This window comes from Kogia breviceps, chromosome 4, assembly GCF_026419965.1.
Source record: "Kogia breviceps isolate mKogBre1 chromosome 4, mKogBre1 haplotype 1, whole genome shotgun sequence".
In the NCBI taxonomy this organism is placed as follows: Eukaryota; Metazoa; Chordata; class Mammalia; order Artiodactyla; family Physeteridae; genus Kogia; species Kogia breviceps.
Genome location: NC_081313.1, coordinates 168,430,382 through 168,447,626, shown reverse-complemented (window position 1 = coordinate 168,447,626; position 17,245 = coordinate 168,430,382). Strand labels below are relative to the sequence as shown.

General features: G+C 41.9%; 2 protein-coding genes across 4 annotated transcripts in view; both read right to left on the bottom strand.

The window, feature by feature from the left end:
- The window catches only part of MGAT1 (alpha-1,3-mannosyl-glycoprotein 2-beta-N-acetylglucosaminyltransferase), a 78,109-nt gene extending 62,073 nt beyond the window's left edge, over window positions 1-16,036 (bottom strand). Inside the window, exon 1 of the mRNA XM_067032345.1 lies at window positions 16,000-16,036. The gene's annotated coding sequence lies outside the window, so the exon portion shown is untranslated. The remainder of the gene's footprint in view (window positions 1-15,999) is intronic.
- ZFP62 (ZFP62 zinc finger protein) lies at window positions 1,162-16,068 on the bottom strand. Of its 3 annotated transcripts, none has more exons than XM_067032321.1 (2): window positions 16,000-16,068; window positions 1,162-5,034 (listed from the first exon to the last, which is right to left on the bottom strand). In XM_067032321.1, coding segments are annotated over exons 1-2 (2,718 nt in total). In that variant the 5' UTR covers window positions 16,001-16,068; the 3' UTR covers window positions 1,162-2,317. The 3 variants fall into 3 exon arrangements, with proteins under 3 accessions (XP_066888422.1, XP_066888423.1, XP_066888421.1); XM_067032322.1 differs by having other exon boundaries at window positions 15,996-16,049; XM_067032320.1 differs by lacking the exon at window positions 16,000-16,068 and adding an exon at window positions 6,719-6,799.
- Window positions 16,069-17,245: the final 1,177 nt, after the last annotated feature.

Below are 17,245 nucleotides of genomic sequence, written 5' to 3'. Positions count from 1 at the left end.
ACAGTTAGAGCTGGCCCTATATGCAGCCAATGAAAAGATTGGCCGATGCTCAGTGACTACTGGGAATCAATACTCCATGGCCTCTTTCCTTTCTGCCCACTGTACACCAGAACTGCCAGGGACTGGCCACTCCGGACAATGCATGAGCATTTCCAACGCTCCCTTTGATCAGGCCATCCTATTTTTCCCATTCTTCTCTTAAAAGGACCCAACTCAACATTCTGCTCAGATGTCATCGGTGTCTCCCTTCCCAGTAGGTGGAAGTCACTTTCCTTGGGAAGCTCACAATTTAGTTCAGCATCCATTACAGTGGCTTTGCTGTGGTCTCTCTCCTCTATCTACTCCTGCTTCCTAGTACCTAGGACAATGGATGCGCCTAGCAGATCCTCAACAGTATTTGCTGAATAAACTAATCCAAGTCTGTGGATAGGGTCAGGTTTGCCAGTGCTGCATGTAGAGAAGGACAAAGAGCAAGTGTGGTCATGACATTTCAAAGTGGAATTGAGTGGCAGAAATGCTCTTTCCCTCTCCCTTTTCTACAACCATCCCTCCCCCACCTCCACCTCCACCCTCCTCCATCAAAACTTACCTTGTTTGGAGGCAAAGTGAAAGAAATACTTCTAAAGAGAGGTATGGAAACTGTATGTATGGAAACAGGAATCCTAGAGAGAATCAGAAAACTATCTGACCAGAGACTATTCTCTTGTGAAGAGTGGATTTTGGTGCCAGAGAGACCTGACTTACAACTCGGTCTCTACTGATAAGCCCCACCTGGAGTATTCTCAGACAGGTTACTTAATTCTCAAAAGACTCGCTTTTCACTCTTTGAGTTACCTAGTTAATAGTCTTATACATAGTTAACAATATTTTGTTAAATTCTATCTGTTCCCAAGAGAACTGTTTCTATGTTGTGACTCATCACTCACACAGCCTGTCCACTCCCAGGGGTTATGATCCAGCCCTAGTATGAGGTTTAATCCAATTTTCATTTCTCCTGGTGGAGGCACAACCTAATTTCTCATGAAATGTGAGCTACTAGCCCTATGGGATGAGTCCCCTGGGCACTCCTTGGTTCGGATCTGGTATAACTTACCCCCCAAAGATAAGACACACAAATGGCTCTCTCTGTATGATACTCCACCTAAAGTATATCACAGCCTGTTTACTTTTGAAGAATTCCTTTATTGGAGTTTCACCTTACCTTGCCACAACTATCTGGCTCTTCATGGCCGAGAGTGAGCCCTGAATAAAGTATTCACAACATTTTACAACAGACAATACACACACGCAGTGCATGAAATCTTTACAGCAACACAATCAAACATTTAACAGGATTGTTAAGAAGCATGAATTTCCTCCTATTCCTCCATTACTGGTAGCTACTTAGCTTTTTAGCTCTTGCAATAAAATGCTCTCCTTCTCATCATTCCTATTCATAGGAATCCCTGAACCAATTCTTTTTGTGTAAGGTACAAATTCATGTTGAAGATGTGTTCCATTAGTTATTGAATGTGCTGAACTTCTGTCCATGGTAGAACTCTTCATTTGTAGCATAATGTGTGAGGTTTTCACTTATCACACATTCATTATTCATTGACAGGGTTCATTTGAAAATTTTTAAAGTTTCACCCATTCAATAATATATAGCACAACATTACAACAGTCCAATCAACTTGAATTTATTTATGAGTGACTCTCTCCTATCTCCTGTTAGATTTATAAGTCTACACTTTTTACATTTCCTACAATGAAATCCAAATTTTGTTTCAGAAGTTGTCATCACTCCCTGCAAATCAGTTAAATCAAAGTTATTCTTCATGATCACTATGATATTAATTTATATTCCCTGAAGCCTGCCTCTCCCTGAATTTGCCTACTGGAGGTCCTTCTTGGATCTTTTCCACTGACCAATGGATAATTGGAATTCCAAGCTATACCTGAATTTCCTACATTTCTATTCACATAATTTACCCAAATATGAACTTTCTGATGGTGACTATGAGACTTTTAATTGAAGTCTTTTTCTCATCTGTGTTTTTTATGTCCAGAAATATCTATTTTGAAGGTTTTCTCATACTCCATAACTTTGATAGGTTTTATCCCCAGTACAAACTATTTTATAGTCCATAAGGATGCAAATACTTTGACACTGGAACCTTCCTTGCTGGCTATGATTGAAAATCACAGAGAAAAAAATTACTCATGGTTTCATCTATACTATGTAAATTATAAGCCATGAACAAGGGCCTCAGACACTCTTACACTCATAAGATTTTTCTTCCATTTGGGTTCTCTAATCCTAGATAAGCTCTGCCTCCTACAGAGACATGCTCATCCTGGTCCCAACCAGAGCATTCCCTCCCTCGTGAGTTCTCTTCTGTGATGCGCTACTATGACTTCCCATATATGTCACATTTAAAGATTCCTCCCCAATATGGGTTCTTTTATGCTTGGTGAGATTTGATCTGATATTGAAAGCCTTCCCACACTCGTTACATTGGTATGGCTTCTTTCCAGTGTGGATCCTTTTGTGTTGGTCAAGGACTGATCTGTAATTGAAGGATTTCCCACACTCACAATTATACGGCTGCTGCCCACTGTGGACACCTTTATGGTTGATAAGACTTGAGTGTGAGATGTATGCCTTCCCACACTCATCGCATCTATAAGGTTTCTCACCTGTGTGGATCCTTCTATGCACTGTGAGGCCTGAGCTGTTCCTGAATGCCTTCCCACACCTATCGCACACATAGGGCTTTTCCCCTGTATGGATCCTTTTGTGCTGAGAAAGGAGAGAGCTGTAACTAAAAGATTTCCCACACTCAACACATTTGAAGGGTTTCTCCCCAAGATGGACTCTTTTATGGCTTATAAGAGTTCTGCTTGAGAAAAAAGCTTTTCCACATTCATCACATGTGTAGGGTGTCTTGCCAGGGTGGGTACTTTTATGGTTAATAAGGCTTGAGTGTGAGATGTACGCTTTTCCACACACATCACATTCATAGGGCTTCTCACCAGTATGGATTCTTTTATGCACTTTAAGGCTTGAGTTGTTTCTGAAGACCTTCTCACACCTGTCACATTCATAAGGTTTCTCTCTAGTGTGAACCCTTCTGTGTTGAGAAAGGAGTGAGGTGTAATTAAAAGATTTCTCACACACATCGCATTTGTAGGGTTTCTCCCCAAGATGAATTTTTTTGTGATTTATAAGGGTTCGGTATGTGATGAAGGCTTTTCCACACTCATCACACTTATAGGGCTTTTCCCCAGGGTGTACACTTTTATGATTTATAAGGCTTGAGAGTGAGATGTAGGCTTTCCCACATTCTTCACATTTGTAAGGTCTCTCCCCAGTGTGGATTCGTTTATGTACTTTAAGGCCTGAATTATTTCTGAAGGCTTTTCCACACTCATCACACCCAAAGGGTTTCTCCCTTGTATGAATCCTTTTATGCTGTTCAAGGGCAGAGCTGTAGTTGAAGGATTTCTCACAATAACTACATTTATAGGGCTTCTCCCCAAGATGTATTCCTTTGTGGTTTTTAAGGCTAGAGCGTGAGATATAGGCTTTTCCACACACATCGCACTTATATGGTTTTTCCCCAGTATGAAGCCGCCTGTGGACTTTGAGTCCTGAATTGTTTCTGAAAGTTTTTCCACACACATCACATACATAAGGTCTCTCTCCAGTGTGAATCGTTTTATGCTGAAGAAGAAGCGAGTTATAACTGAATGATTTTCCACACTCCTTACATTCATGGGCTTTCTTCCCAGGGTGAATGCTTTTATGGACTGCAAGGCCTGAGCTATAGCTGAATGCTTTGCCACAGACATCACATTTGTAAGGTTTCTCTCCTGTGTGGATCCTTTTATGCACTATAAGGCCTGAGCTGTTCCTGAAGGCCTTCCCACATTCATCACATTCATAAGGTTTCTCTCCAGTGTGGATGACTTTATGCTGAATGAGGAGAGAGCTATAATTAAACGATTTCTCACACTCATCACATTTATAAGGTTTATCTCCAAAGTGGATGCTTTTATGATTTAGAAGTGTTCTGCAAGTAATGAAGGCCTTCCCACACTCATCACATTCATAGGGCTTCTCCCCTGTGTGAATCCTTTTGTGGACTCTAAGGCCAGAGCTATTACTGAAGGTTTTCCCACAGATGTCACATTCATAGGGCTTCTCACCTGTGTGGATCCTTTTGTGGACTCTGAGACCAGAGCTGTTCCTGAAGGCCTTCCCACACTCACCACATTCATAGGGCTTCTCCCCAGTGTGGATCCTTTTATGCTGGTCCAAAACAGAGCTATAATTGAAGGATTTTCCACACTCATCACACTTACAGTTCTTTTCCCCAGAATGGGTGCTTTTGTGGTTTATAAGGCTGGAGTAGGACATGTAGGCTTTCCCACATTCCTCACACTTATACGGCTTCTCCCCAGTATGGATCCTCTTGTGGACTCGAAGGCTCGAGCTGCTCCGGAAAGTCCCTCCACAGTCATCACACTCATAGCGTTTTTCACCAGTGTGCATAATTTTATGTTGAACAAGTCGGGAATTATATTTGAAGGATTTCCCACAGTCATCACATTTATGTGATTTCTTAACAGCACTGGTTTTCTGCTGTAGACTGGGATGAGAGTTTCCATTAATGCTCTCCACACATTTGCCTTGTTCACTGCTTTTCTGTTCTATACAGACAGGCTGCTGTGTAACATGTTTTGAGCTCAGATGTAAGCTTTTCTCAGATGCCTCATCTTCCTGTTCTGTCTTTATATTTGCTGTATTCTTGGTTTTGCCAATCTTCTCCCTGATGCCACTTTTGTCTTCCTTCATTCTTTTTCCCTCAGGCTTTTCCATCTGATTCTCTACCTTGCTATCCCAATCACAAGTTTCACCAACCTTAGATTCCTGCATATGATCCTTGTGAAGACCTTCCACTTTTGGCCACACAGATTCTGCATTTCCAATATTTTCACACTTTTCAGTTGATTCCTCATCCTCAGTGCCCCTCGTCTTCAAATGTGACACTAAACCAAGAAAATGAAAATGATACCTTCACTTTAGAAGAAACTGAAGGAATTACATCCAAATTCACTCATTCACTCAACAAATGTTTATTGACTACATGCTGTGTGATAGGTACCATTTTTAACTGCTGGGGATACAGTGGTGGACATGCCAAAATTTCTGTCCCTGTGGAGCTAATGCTAAAATGCTAGAGCCCTGGATTGTCAATGGAACAGAGAGCTTTTCTATTCTTGCACAACAGGTTAGCATGAGGGCAAGTTGAAACAGGTTGGAATGACGCACAGAACCAAAGGCAACATTGATCAATTTCTAAAAAATGCCACCTAGTCTTGGAAAAACAAACAGTGGGTAGAAGTAATTTCTGAAAAATAGGAGACTGAAAGAGTAATAAAACAAAAGCTAAGAAGACGTAATCAGCAGAGGGCAGGCAAGCAAAACGAAAGGAGAAATCAGTACATGAGTAGAGGTGTTGGGGAATTGGTTATGAAATCATGAGGACAGTCATGTCAGACATGAGAAAGAAAACAAGTTGCTGCTGCCTGTCATTGGTGTGGCCCTCCTAGATTTCCCTTCCAAGGAAAACACTGACCCTGGAGAGTGGTTAGTCAGGGAGGAACTCTATATGGAAGAACACACTCTGGCTTGACAGGCAGAGGCTTTCACTCCTACTTTATGAACAGGCTAACTGCAGTCAGAGCATATCAAAGATCAGAAGCTAAAACACAAACCATCAAGCCAAGGATAATAATACTGCCTAGGTTCAAATACCTAGCTGTATGACCTCAAGAAAGTTTTTTAACCTCTTTATGCCACAGTTTCCTCATCTGTAAAATGAGGGCAACAGAACTGTTCTATTACATTAAATAACATATATAAGGTATGGAGAACAATGCCAGTCACTTGGGTAGTTCTATATGCTATACCATCTACTTTATTATTTAATCAAGGTCAGGTTACTGGATCAGGGCTAGAACCTGAGGATAAACCACAGGACTCAGGAAAGGTAAACCCTTTCTCAAAGCAGATTTTAGGGTCCAGGCAGTGACTCTCTGTTCCCCTGAAGGCACTCTACACACAGCTGGCACTCCATCAGCATCCACCTGCTAAAAGACTGACTCTTGAGAACAAAATAGACAGTTCTAAGCTAGTTGTTCCCCAACCTTAGACACTTAGACATTTGTGATTAGACTTAGTTAAAATTCAGACTTCCCCTCTTACCCTGGGTATCAGACCCTCTTGGTTGGTACTCTGTAGTTCTACTTAGAAACTATATGTGAACATTTGACGAGACAGCAAGGGCACTAAAAGTAAGATATATACTCTAGAGTAGACACATATAAAGAATCACACTCATGATCGAACTTATGCTTATGGGATTGGAATGATGGACTCTGAATTAAAATTTATAGAACAGGAGGAGCTAGGAACCCAGAATATTACCAGGAAGATAAAATAAAGAATCACTCAGCAGACATTTTAAAAGGTGGTTCATCTGAGAAAGCTTCACAAAATGACTATTAAGTAATATTAGGTAAGAGATCATTAGAAGTCACTGAGGAATGCTGACATGACCTAGTTTCTTGCTCCTTTTCTTTACTACCTTGGGCAGAGCAGTCCATGCCATTTAAAATGTGAGTGCTACTGGGTGGGCAGTGGAATTCCAAACCATCAACAGCAACACACCTTTCATCTGAATCCTGCTCCCATCACATCAGGGACCCTGCTCCATCCATTCCCTTTGGCCTTGGCCCCTCCACCTCTACTCACCCTCAGCCCTGAGAAGAGAAAGATGTTCAAGTTTCTACAGCCATAAAACTAATCCCCTAAAACTGCCAGGGAAACACACAAAATTTGTCAGGGGGGAAAAAAGAAAAGGAAGAGCTACAAGGGAAGAGAACTAACCATACTAGATATCTAAATATGCCAAAAGGCTGCTATAACTAAAACAGTGTGGTATTGGTATATAAATAAACAGAATAGAATAAAAATTCAGAATACTCTCAATTATACATAGAGATCAAGTATATGATAAAGATGGTACATCAAATTATTGAGGCAAAAACGGTCTTTTTAATAGTGTTGGAATAAGTATAAAGCCATTTGGAAAAAAATAAAATTAGATCTATTCTTTACACCATTCACAGGAATAAAACTCCAAACGTAGCAGATCTCTAAATATTAAAAACACTATACAAATGCTAGAAGAAAACATGGGTGAATGCCTCCATAACCTAAGTATAGAGAAAGTTTTCTATGACCCAGATGCAATAAACGAAAAGATTAATAAATTGGACTATATAGAAATAAAAGTAAAATTGCATGGCAAAAATGCCACAAGCAAAATCAACAAATAAATGACAAGGTGGAAGAAAATATTTGCAACATACATCATATATAAGTGCTTATGTAAGTGATAATATCTCTAATATACAAAGAATTTTTAAAAGTTGAAGAAAAGGGCTTCCCTGGTGGCTCAGTGGTTGAGAGTCCACCTGCCGATGCAGGGGACGTGGGTTTGTGCCCTGTTCTGGAAGGATCCCACATGCCACGGAGTGGCTGGGCCCATGAGCCATGGCCACTGAGCCTGCGCATCCGGAGCCTGTGCTCCACAACGGGAGAGGCCACAACAGTGAGAGGCCCACGTACCGCAAAAAAAAAAAAAAAAAGTTGAAGAAAAAGATACTAAGAATCCTACAGAAAAATGGGCAAAAGACATGAAGACAATTCACAAAAAGAAAAACTAAAATGGCCCTTAAACATGTTTTCAATTTCACTCGTAATAAGAGAAATGCAAATAAGAACTATACAAAGATCCCCTTTCTCATCTATCAGATTGGCAAATATTCAAAAACTTAACAATATGCTCTGTGGGTGAGGTTGTGGGGAAACAGGCATTCTCATCCATTACTGGGAATGCAAACTGGCATAACCCCTGTTGAAGGAAATTTGCCAATATCTACACAACTATGTATGCATTATTCTTTAATCGAGAAATCCCATCTAGGATTTCAAACCAAAGATACACTTCCAACAATACAAAAGTATATATGCATAAAGTTATTTGTCATAGCCTTATTTTTAATTACAAAATTTGGAAAACTACCTACATGTCCAAGCACACAAGACTGGTTAAATAAACTACAGCACATATACACACTGGAGAACTAAAAAAGAATGAGGAACATTTCTATAAATTGATAGGAAGCAATTTCCATGATAGGTTTTAAAGTGAAAAAAAGCATATATGCTACATTCTATGTAAGAAAATAAAAAAACAAGCATACAGCTGCTTATCTTTTCAGTAATGAGAGAATCCACAGAACAGTGAAGCCTGTTACCTGTAAGGGGTAGGGCTGGGGAACAGAACAGAAGGGAGAGGGGAGAGAGATGCTCAGAGTACAGCTTTTTGTATAGTCTTTACTCATGGAAGCATGATCATGTTCTGCAGATTCAAAGAATAAAATTAAATCAGTGAGAAAACTGGACAACAGGAAAGTGAAACCAGAAAGTGAACAGAAACAAATTAACTCATTTGTGTTTCACATGAATACCATAATAAGAAGGAAATAAAAAGAAACAAAGGGGGCTTCCCTGGTGGCGCAGTGGTTGAGAATCTGCCTGCCAATGCAGGCGACATGGGTTCGAACCCTGGTCTGGGAAGATCCCACATGCCATGGAGCAACTGGGCCCGTGAGCCACAACTACTAAGCCTGCGCGTCTGGAACCTGTGCTTCAACAACAAGAGAGGCCGTGATAGTGAGAGGCCCACGCACCATGATGAAGAGTGGGCCCTGCTCACCACAACTAGAAAAAGCCCTCACACAGAAACGAAGACCCAACACAGCCAAAAATAAATAAATAAATTTATTATTTTTTTTAAAAAGAAACAAAGAACTAACCCATGTCACTCCAAAAATAAATAAATAAATTTATTTTTTAAAAAAAAGAAACAAAGAACTAACCCATGTCACTTGGGTACATAGTATGTGACTATACTATATACTCTCAGTCTTGGGAAGGCTGAAGGGGGAAGTGGGGAAGAGCTGCAAACAATCCTTTTTAGTAGGTTTGCTTTCTGTAGTGGAATGGGCAAAGCAATTCAGAAACAATTTTAGATCTATTATGAGACTGAGTAAATGTGTTGATTTAGTTGAGAGCCAGGACTCTCCTGGAGGAAGAAGGAATATAAAAATATGGAACAGGGGAAGATAAGAAAGAACCCTTTGTGGACAAATTGGAGGTACTGGTGTGAACTCATGATTTCTAAATTATATATAAATGTGCACATCATATAAATGTATATTCACATGTATTTAAATTTGTATGTATACGTGTGTAAATGTACATATATTCTCTAGCTCTGTCTGCTGATAGCTAAGAAGCAAAAATACCTGAGTTAACGAGCACACATCTAGCACCTTGTTCTGTGTCTCTACTACCATAATCTAGCAAAAGGAAGAAGGAGGATTCCAGGCTGGGGGTAGGATAGGTACAAAAGGAGCTGAGACATCCTGTTATGCCAGCAAATAAGGAGATGCTTAAAACAAAACAAAAATGTGGGTACAAGATCCAGCTTCAACATCGAATTTAGGCTCCATAATAATTATGTAAAGAATTGTAAGCCATTGAAAATAGGATTTCATGAGTCCATACAGGCACAAACAGGGGAGAAAGGGAGGTCTCTCGCTGACAGCAGAATGCCAGGGCCAGCTGGTAAATGTGGAGGGAGTAGTAGAGTTGCAAGAAAAAACTCAGCATTCTGCAATCAGGGGAGAATTATCAATGCATTCTAAATCTAGGGGGAAATTCTGACAAGGAGCAGGATATATGCATGGTCTTAAAATATTCCCCCATAGATCCCAAGGGGTAAAATAGTAATTACACAGTGGAGAGTCTTGGCTAGGGGTCTTAAGTTAATATTGCCAGTGGGGGCAGATAAACATCATGTGCTTCCAGAAGTGATGCCCTGAGGACACATCACCTATAAGAATGCATTACCTGAAATGAAACAAGGAAACATCAGGTAGATCAGATAAATCCAAAATAAAGAACATTCTACTAAAAGCTATTTGTATTCTTCAAAAATGTCATTTTCATAAAAGACAAAGAAAGGCTACAGAAATGTTCCAGATGAAAGAAGGCTGCAGAGATTTGACCACAAATTCAATACCTGACCTCACCTGGGTATGTAGTGAAGGGACAAGCTTTATAAAAAATAATTGGGCTTCCCTGGTGGCACAGTGGTTGAGAGTCCGCCTGCTGATGCAGGGGACACGGGTTCGTGCCCCGGTCCGGGAAGATCCCACATGCCGCGGAGCGGCTAGGCCTGTGAGCCATGGCTGCTAAGCCTGCACGTCCGGAGCCTGTGCTCCGCAACGGGAGAGCCCACAACAGCGAGAGGCCCGCGTACTGCAAAATAATAATAATAATAATAATAATCGTGCCAACTGATGGAACTGGAGTATGTATGATAAGTTAGGCAAAAGTAATATCAACTTTAAATTTATTCAAGTTGACAATTATACTGTAGTTATGCAAGAGAATATCCCTATAAATATACACTGAAGTGTTTAGGGATAAGGGCCATGCATGATGTACGTAAGTTACCCTCAAATGGTTTAGAAAAAAAATAGATAGATAGATAGATATGCATGAAAGAGCAAGAGAGAGAAGACAAAATGAAGTAGAATGTTAACCACAGGTAAATGAGTAAATGGTATTTTTTTCACTATTCTTACTCTTGAAATTTTTCTATATTTTTGAAATTATTTCCAAATAAAAAGTTTAAAAATGTCAAAATGTAAATTTAAAATTCTCTAAATTATACCTTCCCCTCCAGGTACTGCTTTCGCCATCCTGTCTCCTGTTCACAGTTGTGTCTTGGAAAAGTGGTCTTCATGTCCCGTCTCCCCTCATGCCTCATCTATTTAATCTGAATTCTTCCACTCAGCCCATGCTGCATTAGCTTCTTCAGGGCCAGGCGCTGACTCCTCTGCCTGCTAGCCCTTGGATGTTCCTGGCTCCCTGTTCTGTCTTGAACCTCTCCTCTTGTGACTCTACATGCTCTGCCTGGGCAGTCCCATATATATGCATGGCCCCTACAAGCTGTCTTATAGAACCTCATCTCTGGCCCACACTCCTCTCTTCAATTATAGAGCCTTATATCCACCCGTCTCGGGCACTTCTCTTTCCCTCACCACTCCACATCCAAAAGACCGCTTAAGACCAGCTGATTCCACTGCCTACACAGTTCTCATGTCGCCACCCCCCACTCCATTCCACTGCTAGGGCCTTAGTTTAAGCCCTCCTAAATTCCCTTCTGAACTCCTGCCATAGTCTCCCTACCTTCATTCTTATCCCTTTCCAATTCTCTTCCAATAACTGTCAAGAATTTTGTAAAATGCACACGTGAACACTCCCCAGTGGGTGTTCCCAGGCTACCTAGTGTACTTGAAGCCTTCTGCATCTGGCCAGTTGGAATGACTTGCTAAACACCAAAGGGGCCATGCTAATTCACCCCTTGCTGACACCAAACTTACTAATGCTTGACCCAGATGGACCCTTTCCCCTCTCTCTGACAGGCTAATTCTCAGTTCCCTTCATGTCCTCTCGGATTCCTTGTTTGATTGGCTGCTGACTGGCCGGGTCTACATGAAATCACAAATACTTCACTGTTTACCTCTCTAACCTAGGCAGACTCCAGGAGTCTCCCTGTTCTAGCCCTGCTTAACCTCCTCTGTTTGGGTGGAAGCACAGTTTCCCATCATCTGATTGTAGTTCATCCAATCCCCTTAATGACAAGTCAAAACAGAGCAATATAAATGTGTAGCTTCATTGAAAACGATGGTTTGCAATGAAATTCATATCAATCAATACTAAGACTAAGAAAAGTTCAGTCAAAAACACAGGCAGAAAAGCACTAAAACATAATGATGGTATTAGAAGTGGGAAGTCTGTGGGAGATACTTAGGTTATGAGAGTGGAGCCTTCATGAACGGGATTAGTGTTCTTAAAAAAGAGATACCACAGAGACCCCTTGGGGACTTGGTCTTGGACTTCCCAGCATCCAGAACTATGTAAAATAAATTTGTTGTTTATAAGGCACTTAGTCTGTGGTATTTTGTTATAGCAGCCCATAAGGACTAAGACAGCTGCTAAATTATAAAGACAGTCAAGAGAATAACAAAATATTAAGTTATCCTTACAAACAATACTGAAGATACATTCTAGTATCTCAGTTATCTCTGCGACTGTGTGTTGCCCAGCGAACTTACATAATGATCCATATCCTACTTTTCTCTCCAGCCCCTGGGCTAGTCCTAGGGACACAGAGATGGATAAAACAAGTCCTGGCCAATAAGGACTTGCAAACTAGTATGAGAGTCTGGCAGGAAAACAACCAACACACGATAAAAATGGCAGACACTAGTCATGGATGAGGGAAGAAGGGGTAGGGATAGACTCTGCTTCAAAGAACTAGGAAGAGCTTCAGGAAGAGAGGAATAGTTCTAACAGAGGGAAGAGCAGGTGCAAAGGGGCTGGTGTCCACCACCCTCTGTACATCTGGAACAGAAGATGGCAGGCACAGCTGGATAAGTGGGCAAAAATAAGGGCTGCACCAGGCTCTGCCCATCATACTAAGGAGTCCAGACTTGATCCAGAGGGGTTTTAGGCAAAGAGGGACAAACTCGGATATGCATTTTGAAAGATCACTTATTTGATCAAATCAGGAGTTAGTAAAGAGTCAGACAGAAAATATTTTAGGTTTTGTTGGCCACATACAACTCTATTACTTGTTTTTCTTTTCCTTTTTTTCTCTTTGCTTTGCTTTTTAACATCCCTTTAAAAATGTAAAAACCGGGTTTTCCTGGCGGCGTGGTGGTTGAGAGTCCGCCTGCCGATGCAGGGGACGCGGGTTTGTGCCCCGGTCTGGGGGGAATCCCACATGCCGCGGAGCGGCTGGGCCTGTGAGCCACGGCCGCTGAGCCTGCGCGTCCGGGGCCTGTTCTCCGCGACCCGGAGAGGCCGCAACAGTGAGAGGCCCGCGTACCGCAAAAAAAAAAAAAAAAGTAAAAACCATTCTCAGCTTGCAGGCCATACAAAAACAGACCACAGACCCAGAAGTCTACCAATGCCTGTTAGATAAAAATCAAGGAATCAGAATTAATTTAGGATGGTGTGAGATAATAGCATTGTTGCCATTATCTTTTTTTTTTAAGACTAAAGTATGCTAGGATAAAATGGCATGATGTCTGGAATTTCCTTTAAAATACTTCAACAAAGAAAAATGAAAAAGGGAAAAGGGAAACAAATGTAGCCAAATCCTAATAGTTGTTGAATCTGAGTGATGGATGTGTGGAGTTCATTGTACTATTCTACTTTCCTGTTATGTTTACATTTTTTCATAATATAAAATTAAAAGAAATACAGATCACTCATACTAGTTGCAATGGGAGACTGGATTGGGGGTGGGGGGAGAACTGACTCCTGCAGTCTAGAAGGAGGTTATTATAATCCAATCAAGATTGATGGGTGGCTAGCTCATGTGTCCCCTATGACACAAGAAAGGAATCACTCCAAAAGCACAACTCCTGCATAAAGAGAGGGACAGACAGCATAAAAGTTCTCAAAGCTGATGATGGGGAACACCTCTCTAATCAGTTTTCAACAGAGAGAACTGGTTACATCCCAATAACCTAGCTACATCAGTTAAAAGTTTCAGCCACAGAAAGCCATCCACTCCTTCCAAACTACACATGACCCACACCTCTGGGCAAATATGTGTGTTTCATGCTGTTCATATTCTACCACCAATGCCTAGAAAAGAACATGCAGATAGTAAGAATCTGTCCGTAATTCTTACTATCCCTGCCCAGGAGAGTCAGGAGCCACTTCTCAAGAGAGTAGACAACTCACAAGAGAGAACTGTGGCTCACTCTGGTTGAAAATTCCTGCCTTAACAACAGACTTTAATAAGCAACAGGTGCAACACCTGCAGCTACCGTGGATTTCCAGAGTACCAACCATATTTCACAAATCAATCTACCATCTGAATTATGTGTCTTAAGTTCTTGGATATTATACTGGACTTGGAGGTGACCAGAGAAAGAGAAAGAGAAAATAAAGAGGGAATGTGAGGGCAAAATGCTTACCAACTCAGAAGACAGAAGTGGGAGGATGGGACAAATGAAAGATGAGACTAAGGAGTGAGAAAAGTGATATGCAGATGGAAAGAGAGCGAGTACGATTTGTGATTTAGTTATTGCATTAAGTTTACGAGTACCAGAGCTGTAATTGGTTAACATAAGTTGGTTCTACTGCTTAATCCTTATGATTAAAGGTGATTTTTCCTTAAAGTAAAAAATGAAATAGAGCACTCTCAAACTTGGTAGAGGAGAAGAGATTTCTAGTCATCCTAAGGAATAAGGTAAGCAAAGGAGATTTTCTGAAGCTAAACAGGCAAAGACTGGCTTGAAGACAGTCATTAATAGATGGTTGATTAAGCTACTGTAAGGCTAAGTATCATAAACACAAGTATCAGGAGAGAAAAGCTACTTGGTTTAATTTGTTCTTTAAACACTCTACATGACTTATTATAATAATGTATTGACATATTTAACAATCTACCAATAACTGGCAGAGTTAATGTAAAACAAAATTTTTTTATCATTGTTAATCCCTTCTTTAAAAACCCTTGCTCAGATAAGCCCTGGTACAATGTCCCTGGGTGTGCCATTGTTTGATGTAACAAAGAAACTGGAAACAACGCAAATGGCCTGAATAGATCTAAAAAATTACAGGACATCCAAAACATCCAAACAATGTCCAGTCCAATATCACAGCAATGTATTAAAAAAAAAAAAATCTCTTTGTGTTCTGATGACCTCTAACATAGATTTACCAAAAGCAGCAAGGGGCAGAACTCTGAACAGTACCTTACCACCTGTGTAAAAAAAGGAGGAACTAACTACATTCAAATCTGCCAGTGTTTGCATAAAGAAACTCCGGGAAGATACACTCAAATAACCTAACAAATGTGGTTGGTTATCTACTGGGGTTGTGCCTAGGCAGACGGCTGGGCAGAAAAAAAACCTTTTCACTGACATCTTTTCATATTTTTAATATCTGAACCATATGAATACATTACATAGTCAAAAACTTATTTAAGAAAAAATCCTCGTGCTTTCAGAAAGAAAACACTCCTCGTGGCCTCCTAGTCCAAAAGTCTTAGAGCAGCACACCCAGCCCCGGCATTCCCCAATCCTAATTCACATCCCCACGCCTGGGCTCCCACAGGCTGTCCCCAGGTCTAGGAGCCTCCTCGACCTTCTCCCTGGGACCTAGTCAATTCCTTCTCATCTTGTGAGAGGCAGCTACAGGCAGCCTGATCCCGTCTGTAAAACAGGAGAGTTCCCCTAGGGCGAAGGCCGTGAAGCGCCTCCCAGCGGCTCGATCCACACCTGCGGTAAGAGTCTCTCAACATCACTGACCCATCAAAGAAAAATAAAGGTGGGGGGGGTTCCCTCCAACGCTTGTATTCACTCTCAAATCCCAGGGCCAAACTGAACTGCCACGGGGGCTTATTTTAAAGCACTAATTTTCAGGGTTCCCCTCCCGCCCGAAACAGCAGCGAAGAGTTGAAAAACACGGGTGCGGGGCCCCAGCCCTTCTGCACGCACCAGGCAGCCCCAACCCGGCCCTGACCCGCTCGTACAGCCGGAGGTGGAGCGCGCAAGGAGCCCATTCTATTCCAGGGGCGCGCCCTAAACCCCTCGGCCGGCCCGAAATCTTCCCTCCCCTCCACTTCCCCGGAACGCGCTTGCTGATGTATGTGTGGGGAGGGGGCGCGCTTCCTCCCGGATCCCGCCCGAGACCCGAGGGGTAGCTAGGACCCTGCCAAGAAGGGAAGGGCGTGGCAGGCTAGGGCCGGGGGCGGGAGCCCGGGCGGCCTCGGACTCACGTACTGGCTGTGGGGGCACCGCGGGAGCCCGGCCGCCGGCGGGACAAAAGCGCTGACGGCCCGGCCGGAATAACTCAGGCCGGCTCTGGGGCACTTCCGAGTCCTCTCTGGGAGGTTGGAGGACTGACTCTATGATAGTATCCGTTTCGGGCACGTGACCCGAGGTGCTCTGCGACGGCATGGGCGCAGAGGGAATATTGTCCCTTTACTATCAAGAAAAAGCTAGTGCTTGTTGTGGCGCGAGCAGGGAGCGAACTGACGAAGTTCCAGTTTTCAAGGACTTTACGTTCCGGGGTGGGGCAGACAATAAAGCAAATAAGTGGCTCGGTAGAATGAACACCTGATGACCTCTGTATTTGAACGTAACTTGTTACAAAGTGAGGCTGCGTGGGCGACCCCGGGAGGGAGGAATGAGGGCAGAGGAGACGGCGGGGACTGGGGCCCGTGAGGGTCTTAACAGGGGCGGGCGCGGTGGCTGGAGAGCTCCTGCCCTCAGAGCGAAGCGAAGCGCTCCCGGACGGGTAGATCAGGGACCAGACCTGACCCCAACTCTGCAGCGGCGGCAGCGGGGCAGCGACCTCCGGTGTCGGCTTCTGAAACCCCAGCTTGAAATGACTGAAGAGCGATCCTTTCTTTAAAGTAACATCTAAATATCTTTTATCTTAAATTTAGGTAATTGCAGAAGACATCTTGAGGGCACATTGTGAATACTGACATTTAAAAAAAAAAACAACCAAACTGCTTCTAGTTCTTTAAGACGCATCCAAAGGACTCTAAATACGTGACGATTTGATACTATTATCAACTATTATACGTGACGATTTGATACTATTATCCACTTTATACAGTCAGGAATTTTACATCTTTTTGGGTATTTTCCTTGAACCTATATCTTTATGTCCCTTACAGGGTTTTTATCCTAATCTAAAATATTTTAGTTCTATGTGCATCACTGAATTTGATTCTAATGTAAAATGGTTTTATGCTTTAAGTCTTATCGTTCACCCTAGCATGCATTTCCGTAACAAAATTAGAAGTTTACATTTTTTTCTCGTGTTAAATATTTTCTGAATTATTAATAAAAGTATATATATTGCACAATATTACTATCAATTCTTAGACAAAAAGTGAAATGCTTTGGAAGCACAACTTTTAATAAGATGGATTTTTTAATAGTTCAATATATGCAAGTTACTTGGATGGATTTTATCGCTGTAGTTGTTACAGGAGAGTAGGTTCTTGTCTCACGA